Source organism: Temnothorax longispinosus, unplaced genomic scaffold (assembly GCF_030848805.1).
Source record: "Temnothorax longispinosus isolate EJ_2023e unplaced genomic scaffold, Tlon_JGU_v1 HiC_scaffold_19, whole genome shotgun sequence".
NCBI classification, from domain to species: Eukaryota; Metazoa; Arthropoda; class Insecta; order Hymenoptera; family Formicidae; genus Temnothorax; species Temnothorax longispinosus.
Window position 1 is genome coordinate 206,411 of NW_027270003.1, and position 20,503 is coordinate 226,913.

The 20,503-nt window shown below is 35.6% G+C and overlaps 1 protein-coding gene and 3 long non-coding RNA genes across 7 annotated transcripts; 2 read left to right on the forward strand and 2 right to left on the reverse strand.

The window, feature by feature from the left end:
- Positions 1–5,015: 5,015 nt before the first annotated feature.
- On the forward strand, positions 5,016–7,819 carry LOC139823836 (uncharacterized). 2 transcript variants are annotated; one of them, XR_011734909.1, is made up of 4 exons: positions 5,016–5,479; positions 6,459–6,541; positions 7,172–7,358; positions 7,588–7,819. It is a non-coding gene; the product is annotated as an uncharacterized lncRNA (long non-coding RNA). The 2 variants fall into 2 exon arrangements; XR_011734910.1 differs by lacking the exon at positions 6,459–6,541 and having other exon boundaries at positions 5,027–5,479.
- Positions 7,820–7,991: 172 nt separating this feature from the next.
- LOC139823834 (uncharacterized) lies at positions 7,992–10,090 on the reverse strand. Its single transcript, XR_011734908.1, has 3 exons — positions 9,433–10,090; positions 9,011–9,264; positions 7,992–8,562 (listed from the first exon to the last, which is right to left on the reverse strand). It is a non-coding gene; the product is annotated as an uncharacterized lncRNA (long non-coding RNA).
- Positions 10,091–11,368: 1,278 nt separating this feature from the next.
- LOC139823808 (uncharacterized) lies at positions 11,369–15,570 on the reverse strand. Its single transcript, XR_011734882.1, has 4 exons — positions 15,403–15,570; positions 15,120–15,337; positions 14,537–14,683; positions 11,369–13,589 (listed from the first exon to the last, which is right to left on the reverse strand). It is a non-coding gene; the product is annotated as an uncharacterized lncRNA (long non-coding RNA).
- Positions 15,571–15,724: 154 nt separating this feature from the next.
- Positions 15,725–19,523, forward strand: LOC139823807 (uncharacterized). Of its 3 annotated transcripts, XM_071796297.1 has the most exons (5): positions 15,725–16,057; positions 16,732–16,964; positions 17,085–17,140; positions 17,386–17,673; positions 18,120–19,523. In XM_071796297.1, exons 1-5 carry the CDS (start codon positions 15,865–15,867, stop codon positions 18,184–18,186), a joined length of 837 nt encoding a protein of 278 aa, XP_071652398.1. In that variant the 5' UTR covers positions 15,725–15,864; the 3' UTR covers positions 18,187–19,523. The 3 variants fall into 3 exon arrangements, with proteins under 3 accessions (XP_071652398.1, XP_071652396.1, XP_071652397.1); XM_071796295.1 differs by having other exon boundaries at positions 15,750–16,057; positions 16,732–17,140; XM_071796296.1 differs by having other exon boundaries at positions 15,752–16,057; positions 16,732–17,140; positions 18,234–19,522.
- Positions 19,524–20,503: the final 980 nt, after the last annotated feature.

The window sequence follows — 20,503 nt, forward strand, 5'->3', positions numbered from 1 at the left end:
CGTTTTATTTTACAGAGACAAAAAGGTTGATAATCATACAAATGTTTCAATGAGAAATGCAATGGACACATTATTGGTGCATCTACAAGAGTCAGAGGAAAAAAATCGAAAGTTATTGAAAGAAAAAGATATACTAAAACAAAAAAATGAGCATGAAGTGACAAAGTTGCAAACAGGAGTAACACACTTAGAAGCAGAAGTAACCAAAATGACTACGGATAGAGAGAAGCAAACTGACGTAATATCCGTTGAAGTTTTAAGGAAGGTATTTACACCAGGTCAAATTGCGAGGTTAAAGTCATCGACAAATAGCCGTATACGCTAGTCGCCCGAAGATATTGTGTCTGCAATAGGTCTAAGATCATTAAGCGCTAAAGCTTACAGATACTTAAGAAATGTCCAGAAAATTCCACTACCGTGTGCATCCACTTTACGGAATTGGGTTTCTAAATTTAATGTGTTACCAGGCATTTTCAATGACGTATTAAAAATAATGTCTAGTAAAGGAGATAAACTATCAATAACAGAAAAATTGACTGTTCTGACATTCGATGAATTATATGTGTCCAATCAATTACAAATAGAACGAAAGCAACAAAAGGTGTATGGATCTCATAAAACCTGTCAATTTATCATGAGTCGAGATTTATTTAAAAACTGGAGGCAACCTGTTTTTTATAATTTTGATACTGCAATGACTCGGGAAATTTTATTTAGTATCATACAACATCTATATGATATTGGCTATATTGTTATCGCTATAACATGCGATATGGGTCCAACGAACATGAGATTATGGAAAGAATTACAAATCGGAACTGATAATAATAATTTCACTGACAAAAGCAGTACAACTGAGAGGAAATGTTTTATTGTGCATCCTTGTAACGACGCTCTAAAAATATTCTTTTATGCCGACATACCACACTTGATAAAACTCGCAAGAAATAATCTTTTGGACTTTGGATTTAACACGAACGGAATTTATGTCAATAAAACGTGTCTAGAAGAATTATTAAAGTTAAATGAAAGAGATCTGAAAATAGCGCATAAACTAAACAGAACGCATATTGTTCGAGAAGTCGAACATGTGCCGCGCGCGCCTGACAAATGCGCGCCCGGCCAACACGCGCTTATCAGATTGCGCGGCTCGCCGCGGCGCGTCGCCGGCTCACGTACAATTACTCGCGTTTAAAGTACGTTCGAGTAGCAATTTAAGGCGAGCCGCGCACAGATTAGCATCGAATCCTACCGCTATACTCGGCGATCTCGCCTTGAGGAAGCGTTGAGAGACTCGAAATTATTATATCTTTTGTCGCGTCGAGTGAGATTTCATCTCCTCCGCGCAGTAATTATCGAGCGTCGAGAGACTTCTCCTCCGCTCATTGCACTCCCGTGGAGCCATCGTGGAGACCGCGGCCCCCTCCAAGTCGGACGCCCCCTCCGGGCCCGGCACAGTAGAAGCGGAGGCGCGGAGTGGCCCCACTCCAACAGCGACCCGAAGGAAGAGGTGCCGAACCAGGACGCGGAGCCAGAGACGGAGGAAGCGCCTCTCCCACCCGCCGGTACCTCAGGAGCGGCACACGAAGGAGGCGGAGCCCGCTAAACCGGTGTCGCAGGAGCGGCACCAAGAGACACCGGCCCTTGGGAAATCTCGTCTTTTTAACCAGCCAGTGCCGCAGGAGCGGCAGGCGACGAGACGAGAGTTAGACAAGGGACAGGCGATACGTCCGTGGAAGCTCATTCCATTGGAGCTCCCGGAGGTGCGCCGCACCAGGCCAGCCGGACTGACGCTCCCGAAACGGGATTGCCGCATCTCTCGACCACCGGCCCTCCACTTGATCCGCGTCAAGGAGACGCGAACCACAGCGTGCCAGACGGTGCTCAGGCGAGCATTCCTGGCTCCTTCATTGCCAGCGGACCCACCGGATCAACCGACGGACAAGCCACCTCGCACCCCGGGCTCTAAAATCGACCTCAATAACAACTCGGTCCCCTCTGAGCCCCTTGCAAAGAAGGCCATCCGCCAAATTAACTTTTAAACCGTGCATTAGCACTTATATTTTTTGATTAGGCGCCTTCAAGGCGCCGCCTAAGACAACGCAAACACAATGTACATAATTTAAACCACAGAATATATTGTTTTGTTACCAAATCTTGTCTCGCTGACTCACCGCCACCGTCCTGATCCCTATTGCGACCCCACTATATCGAACACATATTGATGTCAAAGGAACACAGCGACAAAAGGTAAAACTGGCTGCACAAATGTTTTCCAATCAAAATGCGTCAGCAATAAGATGGTGTGGAGAAAACGGTTTAATATCGTCTACTAATTGGAAATACACCTCTGACGTACTAAAACTATTTAACGATTGGTTTGACATTTTCAATAGTTCATTGAAATATGGTAAATGTGATTCATCACATGCATATGGCATTGATCTAGAAAGACAAAATAAAATAATCATTAATATGGATAAATTTATCGAGGAAATGCGGGTTGGCCAAAGAAAAAGTATGATGCAATTTCAGAAGGGCATTTTATTGTGCAACAAGTCCTTGCGGGAAATGTTCGTGTACATACAACATAAGTATTCGTCTGAAGAATTCGACGTGAAATATATATTAACAAAACGATTAAACCAGGATATTTTAGAAAATTTTTTTTCATATATAAGATTAATGGGAAGTGCATATGATCATCCTGCACCTGTAGAAGTAAAAAATAGACTAAAATTACATATTCTGGGCAAGCATTCCGAGCATGTAGTCTCGCAGCACAGGAATACTGAAGGTGACAGTAGTAGTAAAATGTTGATTGGTATAAAAGATGTACATAATTCAGATTCTATTGATCCTGATGACTCAATATGTGAAGAGTCTATTGATCCTGATGACCCAATATGCGAAGAGGAACAATTATTTATGTGCACTCCACAATTAAAGGATGTCACAAACATAAGAGACATAGATAAAAACTTACATAATGTACAAGAGAGAGAAGAAGATAGTGAAGGTATAATAAAACGAAGTACAATTTCTTTTAATGAATAACAAAAATATAGGATTACTACACGTATTGTCACACAGAACAACTCGTTCTATATCTTTCTATATCTTTCTATATCTTCTTATTCTTATATATTCTATATATTTCTATATATTTTATGTTGTATACCAAAACATCCTATTTAAAAAAAATGTTATTCAAATAACTATAGTTTACGTTACATATACTATAGATGTTCAATTACATTTTCCTCGAAAAAGATGTTTTGAAAAGCAACCCTAATCATTAATATCAATCTTATATCCTAGTGTTAAATCTAAGTTCTTATAAGCCTGGTCTGCATGAAGTACAATTACTCGAAGATTTTGAGCGGCTCGTTGCACAAGACGTAATAGAAAAAAATGCACTTCTTTACATAGCTGGTTACGTTGCACACAGATTCCGTGATCGTTATGGTGATTTGGGAGTTCCTACTAAAGATCTCCCAAATCCACCAAATGATTGGACTTGCACATTATCCCGAGGAAATTGCATGTATCCTTCCGAAAAACTTAAAAATGTAGCAGAAATAATGAATACAGAGTTTATAAAATTTCACGGAACTTTCTTAAGGGGATGCTGGAGCCGTCTGTTTTACCGGCATTTTTTGTCGGCACGTAGCGTCGTATTAATTTGACAGAATTAAAAATCTTTCTCCAGAATTGCAGCACATACATTAATGATTCGGGGGAACTCTAATTTTATATAGAAAACAAGAAAAAATTACGGAAGTACAGATTTCCTTATCCTACTTTTATCCCAATATGGCGTCTCGAGTTGCGGCGAGCTGTCAGCTCGTCACAAGATGTATTTCATATAAGAGATATACCATTGGTACGAACGCGAAAACAAGTTCCCCCGAATTGCACAAGAAAAACATCGATAAACCCTCCAAATCAAGATTTGGAAGCGTAATATAAAAGTATAATGTCGACGTGCATCGTGCGTATGTGTGCGTGCAATGTAGCGTGCTATCCTTGTCTATACCTTTGTCTATACAAGGACAGATATAGTTTGCCGGTCTTCTTTACCGACGCCGATCGAGTTCGGCTACGGCTCCAGCATCCCCTTAAGTACACAAGACAAAATTTTTGACAAATTAACGAACATTGTATGTTTAAAAAGTAATAATTGTATTTCTAGAGAAGTTATTGCATGTCTGGTGCGTACTAGGACATACATACGTTTAAGACAAATAAATAAGGATATTGTTCTAAATAACATAATAAAGAAAAAAGCGAACAAAGTTAAGAAATTAAGCAACAAAGAAAATGTATTTACACAAATAAAATAACATGTAGAAAAAAATGCATTTATTATGTTTTATAATTATTTTTACACATTAACCTTCACGTATATTTTTGTACAATCAATTTATTTTTATTATTTTATTTCTTATCATATATATTATCAATTTACTTATTATCATTACATGTATTAGAGAATATTCATAATCCGATCTTAATACTGCATTTGAATCTCGCGCTACATTTATGGTCAAAATTTGATTGGCTGCTCCGTACAACAGCAACCATTATGCGCAATGGTACACCTTATATCCTTACACCATGGTAACTGTTAGACGAAGAGAGCAATATCTTTCATACTTTAGACATGCTAATAATGACTTTAATTGTACTATTGAATTATTCTACTGTATGTAAAATATGTCTAAAAAAACTTAAATAATATTCAACATATATTTGCACATTTTAAAATTAAAATATTAAAGATTTCTTATATTCCTTTATGATAAAAGTTATATTGAGATTTTATAATGAAAGAAGGTATCGCTCTTAATACAAATCGCTGTTAGAATAGAGAATAGAAATAGAATTCAGATGAGTCACCTGTATGACTCATTCGAGTGAATCTAGTCCTCGCATAGACCATATATGGACATGTCGAAGCAGAGCGCAACGCATGACCATATAAGGTAATGAATTTCAAGACACCACCCTATGACTCATTGCTAGCAAGCGAGCCACACCACTAGAAGTAGACTCATATCCGCTAGACAACGCCCTATGACTCATTGTAACGAGGTGCGGTCACCTCCCACTACCGTTTCCAAAATTGTATAAAAGCGGAATCTTTCACTTTCTCGATGGAGAGTGTGGAACGAGCCAGGAAAAGTCACATATCTTATACTTGTTCCATCCTCCCACATAAGCCACTTGTATCGTAAAAGTTCTACAATAAATATCATACTCTTTTATATCAAAAGAAAGATAAAGATTATTGAATACCTACCTTCGACAGATCCAAGGAGCCATAATCTACATCGCCGACCAACAGCTAATTATCCTGGGGTTTTACCTCCTTAACTGCAAAAAGAAGTGCCCATAATAATTGATTTCGACGGAGTCGTTCTGCCGGATCGAGCCACCTTGCATCACCCAGGACGTCACAGAAAACAATATAAAAGTATCTGCCCAACAGAAAAATAACAGCAAATCGCGTTAGACTCTTCACGCACACTTGACTGCTTTTTGCAGCAGAGTTTTGAATACAGATCCGACCGGCAGAAACGTGAAAAGAACGTGCAAGCATCTGCCCGTGAGAAAAAGAGCAGTCGAGTGTGCTAGACGCTTGAAACATATATTTGCAGCAAAATTTTACAAGTGTATGTCGCTTAAATTGTTGTTTTTGCCGTACAGATCCAACCGGCAGAAACGCGAAAAGAACGTGCAAACATCTGCCCGTGAGAAAAAGAGCAGTCGAGTGTGCTAGACTCTTGAAACATATTTGCAGCAAAATTTTACAAGTGTATAATGTCGCTTAAATTTTTGTTTTTGCCGTACAGATCCGAGTGAAAGAAATGCGAAAAAAGCTTGCGTGCAAGCATCTGCCCGTCAGAAAAAGAACAGCCGAGCGCACTAAACTTCCAGACAGCACAAAATATTTATAAAATATTTTTAAAATATTTATAAAAAAAATTTAAATATTTTAAAAATATATACGTTGAATATTTTGTAAATATTATAATGTCCGGGAAATAAAAGTATCTGAAAGATTATAATAAATATTTTGAAATAAAGTGTAAATAATTATCATCAATATTATTAAAGTTGTTTTTAATATATGTTATATATATAAATATTTATAGAAATATATACTGTAAGTTAACTGGAGATTGTGAAACTGTTATAGTTTCGTGCTAGTTTCGTAAGATGTAGGCTATACGCCTATACGGTCTATTTTGGCGTTACAAATTTCGAAAAATGTTTGATTGATAAATCAGATGTACGGTATATATTCTGCCAAAATCATTTGTATTTTTGCTGCTCTACTTCTTACGCAAGCATCTGTCGTAATTCTTGTTGAATTCTGCTGTATGTGCTAGTTTGCAACGATGCCGCTAGGCGGCGCATAATGGTAAAACTAACTTGTGAGTAAATTTCAGTTGGGATCTAATATAAGCAGAAGCAGGCCTCCGGCGAAGCAAAATCATGACATTCGCGACAATATCTTCGCCAGCAATGCAACGTAAGGCTTACCCAACACTACTGCGGTGCTATAAATATAAAAAATATTTTTGTAAATTATTTTAATCTTCCTAAAAAATATTTTAAAAATATTTTGTGCTGTATGGGTAGCAGTAGGCGATGCTACAAATCTGGCGCGATTATGTTGCACTGCGATTTGCGCAAACATCTGCCGCATTTCTTGCACTATTCTGTCATATGTAAATGCATACACATATCTTCTACAATTCTGTTACACTACGACGAGCGCAAGTTTCTGCCAACAGAAAAATAGTCAAAGTTGGAAATAGAAAACGCATAATCTGCCCGAAAGTTAATGCACGACTTTTCGTGCAGTCTTACAGCAGAATTGCAATGGAAATGTTAAGGGAAGTTTCATTTTTAAGTTACAAATTTGATTTTGGACGTTTCAGAACTTTTATAATTTAATAACAGAAAGAGATAGTAGCAATAACTTGAAAAATATGTGTCACGCTGATTGACTATTGTGTTGTGAGGGCGTAATTTTCTTAACGTTGCCGCGCTATGAAAGGTTTAATTTACCGCATGATTTAATTTATCCGTATGATATTGCAGATCGAGGACTGCGAAAGTAAGAAAAGTTTATAAGAATTACATTTGTAATTTATAGGACGTAAACATAGAAGAGGATACAGAGAGTAGTTCTGATTACATGGGTGAAACAAGTGACGATGAACACAGTGGGTGGTAGTAGCCAATCTGGAGCCAGTATGAAACCAGGCGATGATCTTGATACAGATAGCACATTAAAACGGATTCTAGAGCAGAATTATGACCTAATGAGTAATAAGAACAAGGTAAGCTAGTAATTAAATTTTAGTTAATATACATATATATTATAGATATAAGCTATAAAGCGTTTGTGCCGGATACATTTTTCAACAACTAAAAACTATTCCTGCTGTTTGCATTTTATTTACCTTTCATATTTAAATTAAAATTATACAAGGATTGTAATTTATGTTAAAAACTAATCTTTCCCTGAAAACAAATATCATATAAATATATCACTGATATTTATTTCAGCTTATACTTTCGGCGCAACCTACTATGATAAATATTCCAGAATCTTTGGCACAGCATTTCACTACGACGCAATTTACGAATATCCCAGAGAAACCTTCAGTCTCATATCGCAGTTTACGAATATCTCAGAGAAACTCTCTGATTGTGTCGATTAATTATCGAACGGAAAAAGGAAAATACAATAGCAATGTTTTTTTTACGTATAAGGATAAGCTGTGATTATATAAAAAAAGAAAGAAAAAAATAACGGAAAACAGAACCGAGCAGGAGCAAGACGCAACAGGATATCTGTATTTCTAGAAAGTCTGATTTTGTAAATTATTCTACGAGGAAAACACTGGTGTATTATATATATATATATGTATATGTATATGCGGATATGCGATATACAATTTGATATGATATATGATCTATGACGTTTGTTTATTACTATGTAAAGTGACAGACTTCGAAATTAAACATTAATTACTGTTAATCGTGGCGTTTTGAATTTACTCTTTTTCTTTTTTTTTACTTAAAGAGGATCATGAGAAAGTGAAAAAATTCCAAACGCTGCGAGAGTGCAGACACAATAAACACCCGAATTTTACAAAACGTGAAAAAACATTCGTATTTTCTCATCTCTAAACCCCTCAGACCGTGTTAATATTTAAACAAAATGATTTACACGTCACTCACAGAGCTAGCGCGATAAAAAAATAAGTTAACATTCGTTGAAACAACATTATACATTTATGTCTAACAACAATTTTTTGTGCTTGCACTCGCGAATCTCTTGCCGACGTGATACTCGATTTTCTCACACAGAATTTCTTGCTATAAGACACAAGGGGAGTTTACTTCTTGCGGAAAATACTCGGCATGCTGGGCGATTCAGTTTTCTGTTGAAAAGATCTTGTTCATCTTCTGGCGCATATCCTTGGCAGACATTCACCGTCGTCATCGATAGGAAAAGCCCGGAGCTCGTCGAGTGTCCTGGAACGAAGATAATTTTTTTACAAACGTTTAAACATTTTTCGTTATCGAGAATATATGTACAGGATACATAATGTTTCTAGAAAAGTATTCAATGGTCCAAAGATATCGAAATTCAGAAATATTCAGAAATATTCTATCAAATCTACTGTGGATTATTGCGACTGTAGATTACAATTATATAATCATAGTAATTTCAAATCCAGGTCGCTGCCTGGTCTGCCGAGATCAGATCTTTTTTTCGGCAATCAAAAATTCCAAGAAAATTAGCATGTCGCTATAATAATGAGGGATGTTCGAAAGATTGCACCGCGTGATAAATTACAGTAATAAAATATAAAATTTCTTATATTTCTTTACATCTGTATGTCTTATAGTTATTAATTCGTCAATTATTATAAACACGATCAGATATATTTAGATTAACATAATTATTTTTATTCAATACCTATCTATTGGCTTCATTCAGTAAATACTGCCTGGACTCCGCTTTTCTGAGCAAGAAACGCACCGCATCTTCTTGCTGAGGTAGGCATTGATTTACCAACGTTTTGAGATGCCTCAGTTCTGGTAGTACTACTCCGGAAGCGCATTGACTACTTAACGGACAGTAAACCAGCATGGAATACGCCTTCACCAGGGCGTTTACTAATTCGATATTGCGGCTCTGTTGAAGCGCAAATGAAGTAATCGTCGCTATTACTGCAATTAACAATAATTCAGTATGGCAATACATGTAGCAAAAAAATGCAGATATAAAAAGGAATTTCTTATTAAAGTTGAAATTGAGTTTGTTTTTTGTTCTTTATATGTTCAAGAGTTTATATGTTCAAGTTACATGAAGAACGTATATTAGAAAGGATAACGTACTGTCTTCTATGTAGTTTTGTGGACAGGTGGGAGCGATGACCGCGAACGTGGATACTAACGAAGTTGCCAAAATCGGAGAAAGTTCCAGAAGATCCATCACGATCGTTTTCAACGAACGACCCTAATGAAAATTCTCTTATGAGAACTCATACGATCTCTCTTACGAGATCTTAAATGAAAACGCATATGAGATATCCAACCAAAACATCATATGACAGCGCATACGAGATCTCAATCAATATTGCATATGAGATATCATATAGTATCACATATGAGATATCATTTAATATTATTAAAAAATTTTTATATGACATCGCATACAATAAAGCTCTGCGTTCGGAAACGTCACCCGGGTACACACGGGTATACTCACTCGCTGAGATAGAAAGAGAAGGAAGTATACTCGTACGCTCTCGGGTGACGTTCTGAACGCAGCCTATCACATGCGATGCCATATAAAATTGCATGTAACATCTATTTCTTATATAAAGTGTAACATAAATCTAATGAAAATACATTTAGCTGTAATATTTTTTTAACATAAATGTTTTTGCAGTTTTAAACATAAATTATCAATATATAGAAAAAGAATTATAGAGAATATATAGAGAAAGACAAGAGCCGGGATTTAGTTGCACATTTCGGGCCGATTCCCGAGGCGACGACGCCTCCTACACCCCCATTACCGCTCGAGGCTCAGCGGCCGAGCCGCCGATCGCTCACGTGACGCGTAATCTCAGGCGAAGTATTCTCGCTATTTATAGACTAAGTTTCAATATACTTTTGTGTTATATGATTCACGCTTGTTGAAGTGTAAAAAATTGAAATTTATACATGTAATATGTGTATATAATGTATGTGAGGTACAAGAGGGTGGCAGTGTGGTCTTGTGGTAAAGCGCCAGACTCATAATCCCGAGGACCCGGGTTCGAGTCCACCTGACCACAGGAATTTTTAATTCCAAACTGCCACCCCCCGCACGACTGGGGCTCGTGCGGAGAAACTGGGCTATCTTTCGGAGGAGAAATGGATGGTGGTCTTTTCATTGATCAATTCTTCTACAGCCCTGATCAGCTTTGTGTTGGTCTTGTTCAGAAATTAAATTTGAAATTGGTCGTCAAGCTTGGGGAGCTTGGGAGTTTTTTATTTTTTATTTTTTATACTTCAACAAGCGGCGTTTTTATTAAATTACTAAATTATTAAAAAAAAAAAAAAACTCCCAAGCTCCCCAAGCTTGACGACCAATTTTAAATTTAATTTTTAAACAAGACCAACACAGACCTGATCGCGGATATAGAAGAAATGATCAATGAAAAGACCACCATCCATTTCTCCTCCGAAAGATAGCCCAGTTTCTCCGCACGAGCCCCAGTCGTGCGGGGGGTGGCAGTTTGGAATTAAAAATTTCTGTGGTCAGGTGGACTCGAACCCGGGTCCTCGGGATTACGAGTCTGGCGCTTTATCACAAGACCACACTGCCACCCTCTTGTACCTCACATACATTATATACATATTACATATGACATTTATAAATTTCAATTTTTTACACTTTAACAAGCGTGAATCATATAACACAAAAGTATATTGAAATTTATTCTACAAATAGCGAGAATACTTCGCCTGAGATTACGCGTCACGTGAGCGATCGGCGGCTCGGCCGCTGAGCCTCGAGCGGTAATGGGGGTATAGAAGGCGTCGCCTCGGGAATCGGCCCGAAATGTGCAACTAAATCCCGGCTGTTGCCAATGTTGAAATTTTTTTATTCTGAAAACTATAAGTCTAAATTAATAAACAATGATTTTATTTCAATTTATTTGAAAGTATATTTAAAAAATACATTTTTGTATTTACAAAGATTAATATTTACATGTTATTACGCAATTGATTAAAAAGTGCAGTTTAATAGGGTATTAATAATGATACAAATTTGGCAATGTACAAATATAACAATTCATATTTACTTTCATAAATACGCAAACTTGAACAATTTTACTGGTTTCTATTCCTATAATTTCATTGCCAATATTACGTACGGAATTTATAAATTTACATAAAGGAGCTGATGTGTTGACAATATTACAAAGAGTAATTTCTTTGTTTGTTGTATTGTCAACTAAGAAAGTATTTATCCGAATAAACGTATTATCTGACAACAATGCGAAACTATTGTCAGAACGTTTATTGTTCTTTTCTGATGATGAATAAAGGCAACCGTCTTTTATAGCTCTGCAATATGTTACAGTAAACACTGACATTCCAAAACGTTGTGCAATATCTTTATCAGTAATTGTTCCATTTTCTAAATAAGTTATCGATGATAATTTACAGCTGTTTTTAATATTTCTCGTAGTAATCTCTTTACAATAAGCTATTACCAATGGTGAAGCGTTAGTATATATGTGATTACGTAAAATGTGTACACTTTCCTGCATGTTTATGTAACGGACAATCTGCAAGTTAACACCTTTAGCACAATGAATGGCTTGAAGACTATCATGATTTGCTGACTCAAAAGGGAAAGTAGAGTGACACCATAGTGGTCCCCAATTCATAACACTTTCAGTGATGTGAAGCAGCTGGTGGATATTGTATGTCATTGACTTCTTTGAAAATAGCTTCTCTGTTAAATACACAAATTTGTGTAAATCTTCATCAACTTTGTTTAATTCTTCAAATGTAATCTCACATTTTAGTAATGAGTGTAAGCTATCTACAATTAAAATCCAATATTTTACCAGTCGTTCTTCCAAAGCAAATTTAAACAACGGCAAGCTGTAATATAAAATGATGTTTTCCCATTCTTTTGCCTTCCATTGATTTATATCCTCAAAAGATCTCGTTGACCGTCCTAATTGATGGGGAACTTTTATATCTAGAAGCATTGTGTTAAGTAATTGTACTGTGGACTTTGGTATAATATTCAGAAACTGTTTAGTTATTTGCTTCCCAACACCTGCCAGATAGCAGTGCATGAAATCAGGGACAAAGCCTTTTACTATATCAAAATTTGATAGATTTATAAGGGGTGAAACATCTATCACTCCGTTTACGTCATCAATGAACTCTTCGTTTGTAATCTTTTCCATAGACTCAATCATGTTTTCCACAGTTCTTTGGATTGGACGTGATTGGAGAATATGATATCTTGTAGAACCTTCATACCATTCTCCTTTGTGTAGACACCAGTTGCATCCATATCTACCGTTAAATAATTTAACTCCTTGCATAGGAGCCCTTGCAACTGAGTCGACACAGCAGATCAACGCATACACTTTGATTAAGCGTACTTCATTATTAATATTGCATTGAACGCCTATTGTATACAGTTGCTCCATAACTTGAGTAAAAGGCTGTAGAAAAGCTGCCATATTCGGTTTATTTTTACCAAACCAGATTCCACAAGTGATAATTGACTTTAATCTAATTTCGACTGGAAGCTCATTAACTTGTAAATATATTGGCCATATAGAATATTGCGAGCATTCGAATCGAGGTGCCCCATCTGTATTGAAGATTGTGGTTGCGTAACTGTGTCTCTCATTAGTAGGTAATTTTTTCACAAATTATCTGTAACATTTTCCATCGAAAATATCTGTAATTTTTCCACTATACTTTCTTTCTTTTACAACGTAATTGTAATATGATTGATTTTCTTCTATAAGAAGTTTAATTTTTTCTGACGGATCGATTATAAGAAAAATATTAGAAGATGATGGACCGTTGAAATCGATAACTTCGGAACACCCATTGCAAGTCACAGAACATTTACAATTATCTATACTGCCCATATATGCACAACAATTGGGACAAATTCCATGATATTTTAATGTACGTTTTGGGTTTAAAATCCTGTCTAATACCGACCGTGTATAAGGGAGTATTATCCGTGAGAAAATTATATTAATAAGTTGCAAAATACTTGATATTTCTGTTAATGATGCTTTATATTTCAAAGCATGTTCCAGAACCATTAAAAGTACTTCAGCTGGTGATTTATTCACAGGTATTTGAATGCAACTGAAAAATTCTGGATTCGACATAAGATCTTGTAAACAGTGTGATTGAAGAATATCTTTGTCTTCCTCACTGCCATCGTTTCTCAAATCGTGTAATAAATCTAAATCACACTCCATCATTTCATTTCTTGAGCAATTCATCTGAAAAACATGTTATAGAAGTGTAATACATTTTAAATACTTTAAACTTTAAATGTTCAATTTCAATTATAAATGAAACATTTATCCAAATTCCAAAAGTATACTAGGTATTTAACGACATATGTATATATATACTCGTGCACGTGTATGGGAACGTATCAATGTGCATGCTTTTATGTGCGTGTGCGTGTGCGTGTGTGTATGTGTGTGTGTGTGTGTGTGTGTGTTCAGAGGTTTTCATTATTATAGAGGTTTTCGAAAACAATTACAATAGCTTGTATATACCTCTTTCTTCCTAAGAATATGCTTTATCCTTTGTTATTTCATTACTTTCGAACTTTTAAGAAATTATGAAATTAAAATAATGAAAAAAATTGTGAAAAGATCCTGAAATTTGTTATCTTTTAATTAAAAACAAAAATAAGTGAGGCAACAAAAACATGTAGACAGAAAAACAAGTTTTAGAAATTTTTACAATGAATTATTTTCAAGAAAATGTGCAATCCAAAAGTCAATTTATAGATTGTAAGATTTTCAATAGTTTTAAAATATAATAATTAATAAAATTTGTTTATATCAACTAATAATTTCATTATTACTAAATAGTAGGTACATACATTTTTTTAAGATAAAACTTTTTTTTAGTAAAATATGTACAAATTTAAAAATACTTTCATGTTTTTTGAAAACTTTTTTAGATAAAGTTTCATCGTTAAAAACAAATTGTCAGCTTTTCATAAATCATGTATGTAGAACAGCAGATAATTGACATATAATATTGATTTTACGTTAACTTATTTAGTTATTTTATATATAAAAATTTCTTGACATAATGTATAATATATTATATTATACATATAATATATTATACGTTATCTCTAGATATTGATATATATATATTGATATATATATTAATAGGAGAATATACTAAAAAGAATAATACAAACCTCAAATATTTCTGTGTTGATGTTTGCATCACTGCCATTGAATTTTTGTACGTCAGTATTGACTTCATTTACAACAGAAGATTCACTGTTTACGTTACTTGGTGTTTCTGTATCCATATTTTGGGGAACATCTTTACAACTGACACTCTGAATAAGTAAGACATTATTAGGTGATAATTAAATTATTGTGTATATACGATATTAATATTTAAACATTAATAATACTGTACATTTTGGAGATTACGAATGAATAACATGTTACACAATTTTAATATATATGGAGCAATTATATTACATATGTAAATGGCATTTTATTAAATACAGAAATCTGTAATAAATTTATAAGAAACTGAAGTAATTACAAATCTCAATAATTATTTAGCATCTTTATACAAGTACTACTTTACATTACACAGCCACTTAATTATGAGCGATTGTAATAACTAGCACATGTATAAATTGATATAAGTGATGAATATGTTCAGTAACTGCTAAGAAATAATTTGTATTAAATGAACTTCTATATTAAATTTCTATATTAAATTAACTAATAAAAATCTACAAATAGACACAGAACAACTACACGTTTAACAACTCTTCTTTTACGCTTGTAATTTCGCCTTCTCAAAATCCTTGGACTAATGTCTTGAATACGGCAAGAGCGCAAATAATGTTTATAGCCCAATCGAAGTTTCTGTTCCATATTTTATGAAAGGGTGAATTTTTGTACAATAACGGAAGGAGAAACAAATGCTTCCAAGCATTTGTAGCGTCCAGTTGATCGCAGGCTTGTTCTGCCACCTGCAGATCGTTCGGTTATGTTGTTTTTATACCCGGTTTCCGAAAATACACATAAAAATACTTACGCGATTACAGAGAAACCTTGAAGAAATTTCTTGAAAAACAAGCTTCTTTTCTTAATATTCGTATGTCTTAATATTCGCTGTGTCGCGCGAAGAACCGCTGCGTGCGAGTGAGTCGGGTGTGGACGGGGGCTCGTCGCTGTGAGGTTAAGGTTACAGAGCACTGTCACTCCGTCTGTTCTTTTTCGAAGAACTTCCTGAACTAGTGCAATATATTATTGCACTAGTGTGCACCAGTTCAGGAAGTTCTTCGAAAAAGAACAAACGAACTGACTCAGTCGTCGTCTGCGCACGACACGAGATCGTGGCATCCATGGTAGAAATACAAGGGTATGCTCATACCGTGTCAGACCACTGCGCATTCCCACCACTTTTGTTTAAGCTTACGTCATATTCGTGTAGCATCGGAATGAATCGGATGTACTCGGTGATTCGCAATGGCTGCGTTCGCTCGGTTCGCTGTTTATGTCGAGTAATTCGTTTGTGATTATTACAGTGTACGCAATGACGTGTAATGTGAAAGGGTGTGGGAACTATCTGGCAAAGACCAGAAAGATCGAAGGAAATAAAATAAAATATTTTTCCTTCCCAAAGGACCCAGCACTGTGTAATAAGTGGCGTCAAGCATGCGGAAAAGAAAATATTTCACCAAAAAATGGTATGTACTTTTGTATAGTAATAGTTGCTTTCCATTTACACTCAAGTGATCTGAGTCACTCAGATATGTGAGTATTTTTATACTCAGGTAAGATATGTCATTTTGTATTTACCTGCTTATTTTGGTGACAAAGCTATCGCATAATAATAATACCGGTCCATAGCCTCACTTTTAATGTGAGTTTATTAGATTCATTAAAGCACATGGTCTCTGTTGAGGACGATTAGTTTTCGCGCTTCTCGAACTTTCGCGATCGGAATGCTGACACGAGGTCGGCACGAGGCGGGCCGGGATAGACCAAACCACCCCTCTCTTATCACCTGTGCTCCTGCTCCGAATTCTGTCGCAGATATCAGCTACCGGCGTGCGAGTGTGTATCGTCTTCAGAATAAATGCGACTTTCATACATAACGGTCTGATTTCTCTGTGCTACCCTATCTCTCGCAACCGTGCGTTCCCAGATTATCGCAACAGTCTCGATTGTGGATAAAAACTCAGCTGAATCTCACTTGCCATCATGCAAAAGGAACGTGCATTTAACTGAGTTATGACGTCACAAGTGAGAATTATCTGAGTTTTGATGTAAATGGAAAGCAACTAATATTGTACCACAGATTTCTCTTGTTTATTATTATAAGCATATATTTAAGAATCTTAAACCTTGTTTGCTTCAGCTAGGATATGTTCGAAGCATTTTGCTGATGAAGCTTTTACGAAGCCCTTACAAGAACATCTACTAGGTTATTCACCTACACGAACTAGGAAGATACATCCTGATGCTATCCCGACGTTGCATCTCCATGCAGTACCTCCACTAACATCAAACGAAAATGTGTTAGCTGAAACAATGCCTTTGCCTGTATCAAATGAAGTTTCGATGGATGTTGAACAGACACCAGCATCGTCCAGTATAGAAGAACAGACACCAGCATCGTCCAGTACAGAAGAACAGACAGCAGCATCGTCCAGTACAGAAGAACAGACACCAGCATCGTCCAGTACAGAAGAACAGACAGCAGCATCGTCTAGTACAGAAGAACAGACACCAGCATCGTCCAGTACAGAAGCTATCATGTTACAAATGTAAGTTATAAATTACTGTTCCCATCAAGCACAAAGTATACCCAGCAAATAAGAACCGTATATGTGTCAGTAATATAACATCGATATGTAATGTCAGCTCAACCATATTTACACAGTTACATAACAAACCACATAAATGTGCTGACATTACATATCGTTATTATATTACTAATACATAAATATATATAGTTCTGGTTTGCTGGGTGTAGTTTTAAAAGTAGCACTATATAGTTTTATGCTTTCAGACGTCGTCTAGAAGCCCAGGTAGCCGCACTGAAAAAAACAATAGACAAAACACAAACAAAACCAAAAGACGATAAAGAACTCATGGAACAAAAAATGACGGAGTTATTGGGAAAAATGTTTAGTCCAGGACAAATACGGATGATATTGAATCCTTCATTGCGGAAAATAAAGTGGTCTTCTGAAGATATCGCACGTGCTATATCCTTGCGATGTGTCAGCCCAAAGGCATATCGTTATATGAAGAATGTTTTGCAAATGCCACTTCCAGGCCTTTCAACACTAAGAAGGTGGGCAAGTACAGTCAATGTCGAGCCTGGTATATTATCCTCCGTACTTTATTGCATGATTGCAAAACGAAAATGCATGCCAGATATTGAAAGATTGGTTGTGTTAACGTTTGACGAGATTTATATAAACAACAAAGTTGCGATAGATCGTAAAGTAGAAAAAGTTATCGGTCCACATAAAACTTGTCAGTGTGTGATGGTAAGAAGCCTTTTTGCCTCTTGGAAACAACCTGTTTATTACCAGTACGATGAAGCAATGGATGTAAGAACTCTCAATAATATTATATCACAATTGCATGATGCAGGTTATACAGTCGTTGCAATTACTAGTGATATGGGCCCGGGCAATCTTAAACTATGGTCACAATTAGAAATAGGCATGCACCCCAAAAAGTCTTATTTTCAACATCCTGTATGCGATAATTTAAAAGTGTTTGTTTTCGCAGATGCACCGCATCTTCTCAAGCTGATAAGGAATCATTTTCTGGATCAAGGGTTTATTTGGAAGGGTAAAATTATTGTTAAGGAAATATTGCTTAAATTGCTTTCTATTAACGCAGGAGATTTAAAAACGAGCTATAAAATCACTGAGTATCATGTACAAGTACAAGGTTCCGAGAGACAGAAAGTTCTTCCTGCTGCGCAAGTGTTATCAAACACAACAGCATCTGCGATAGAATGGTGCGGTCATAAAGGTTACCTTTCGAACTTATCATGGCAAGAAACTGCGTATGTTATCAGACTATGTAATGACTGGTTCGATGTGTTTAACTCGAAATATATGTACGGTAAATATACAGGAAAAAATGCGTATGGTATAAATATTGAAGAACAGAATATAATTTTGAATAACATGACGACTTTTATCAAAGAAACTAGGATAGGAAAGCGTATAACTTTGCTGCCCTTTCAAAAAGGTATTATACTCAGTAACACCTCTTTACAACAACTGCTACCGTACTTACAAGAGCAATATGGTACTTCTGATTTTCCTATTACGTATTTGATAACTTACCGTCTTAATCAAGATCTGTTAGAAAATTTTTTTTCGTTTATACGTTCAATGGGGTGTGCGTACGATCATCCAACACCATTAGATTTCAAGTACCGATTAAAGCGTTATATATTAGGCAAACATTCTAGTAATGTGTTGTCAGATAAATGTAATGTTCAAGAAAGCAAATCGAACGAATCGATCTTTGTATCTCCTCTTAGCTGTGATGTCGAAGAGTCCGTGTTAACGGATATGCTTGCGTCCTATGTTGACGAAAAAGTTACTACTATAACTAGTTATGAAGAAGAAGAGATATGTTTTGATGAAGCATATGAACCTTCTGCGTTGGATTCGTGCGCAATTATTCCAAGTTATGAGGAAGAACAATTGTTACAGAAATTAGAAGATTTTAATATTAGCGAGGCTATCGAAGAAGAGGGTTTAAAATATATAGCCGGATACGTAGCATTTAGATTTAAAAGCACAGATAAAACATTAGGTATTGAAACGCGCCAATTGGAAACAACGGGTGACCAAGATTGGCTGCAAGTTATTTCGCGAGGAAAATGTATGTATCCGAGTGACAAATTATTACAATGTGCTCGTATAATGAATATTGAGTTTGCTAAATATCACGGATCCAGTTTGAATAAAGAAAATCTTATATTTCAAAACTTAGCAAAAATAATAGAACCACAATTGAAAATTAAAATACCGAGAGAGGCATTACTATGCCTCATTAGGACTAGGACATATATTAGGCTGCGCGAAATGAACCGAGCGATTGCAATCGCAAATCACAGGCAAAAAAGAAGAAAGATGTCAAAATTTACTAATAAAAAACCTGTATATTAAATATTTGCATTTATTGTTATTTGATCTTTTATCTGCATCTTTCCTCTGCATATATAGTTCTTTATGTCGTACGCCACAATATATTTTTGTTTTGCGTCTCAGCTGACAATTCTTTTCCAATCGTTTTCCGACCAGTTTTGATTAAAACTAATAATTCGCAGAATTTTAATAATAAATGACTGGAAATTAAAATCTCGTTTTATGTGAAATTTTTCCGTACGTCGCAATGATTTTTATTCAATGCACACAATTCTTTTTTTCTTAATAATAATAATATTTTCTGTAATATCATATATTTAGACAAATCCACATAAAATAATTATAAAATTCGTCAAATAACAATAACGTTTCTAACATCTACAACGAGAGACAAATTCGGGAAACGATGAGCGTTTATCCGTATGTCACGTGCGTTTTTTATATTTATATATTTTTGTTCATATATATTTATTTATTTATAAAACAGAATTTTCTCTCACATAAATGATCAACATTATTTTGTATTCACATATTGTCCGCTCAAAATGCTTTTATAAATGACTATTATAGATTCGCTGCTTAAATGTGCCGCTCAGTGTGACGTAAGCTTGAACAAGTCGCTGATTGGCTGGGTTCGGAAATATGCGCAAGAGCATACCCTTGTATTTCTACCATGGTGGCATCGTGCACGAACGTCCGCCGGACCAAAAGCCACCCGATGAATGCGCGAAGTTATACGTGTGTTTGTAACGATTGTTTTATGGAAATTTTGATTAAGCATTTTCATTAAAGTATAATCCGTAAGTATAACATTTTATTAATATTGCAGTCATAATATATAGAAACTTGTACGAAATCATATGTAACTCATATGTAAACTAATATTTTTTATTCATAGGTTATGGCTGACGAAAGTAATACAATGCACGTGGCCATCAGATTTTTTGGTGATGAATCGAAGAAAGTTTTATGCGTGCCAATAACAGACGTTTCAAACTTAGA

Excerpts from the sequence above, each read along its gene's own strand:
- LOC139823807 (XM_071796295.1), top strand. The coding sequence starts at position 15,865 with ATGTCGAGTAATTCGTTTGTGATTATTACAGTGTACGCAATGACGTGT. Across the intron at positions 17,141-17,385 it reads GAAGCTATCATGTTACAAAT|ACGTCGTCTAGAAGCCCAGG; the intron begins GTAAGTTATAAA and ends TTATGCTTTCAG. Across the intron at positions 17,674-18,119 it reads GGCCTTTCAACACTAAGAAG|ATGCACCGCATCTTCTCAAG; the intron begins GTGGGCAAGTAC and ends TTGTTTTCGCAG.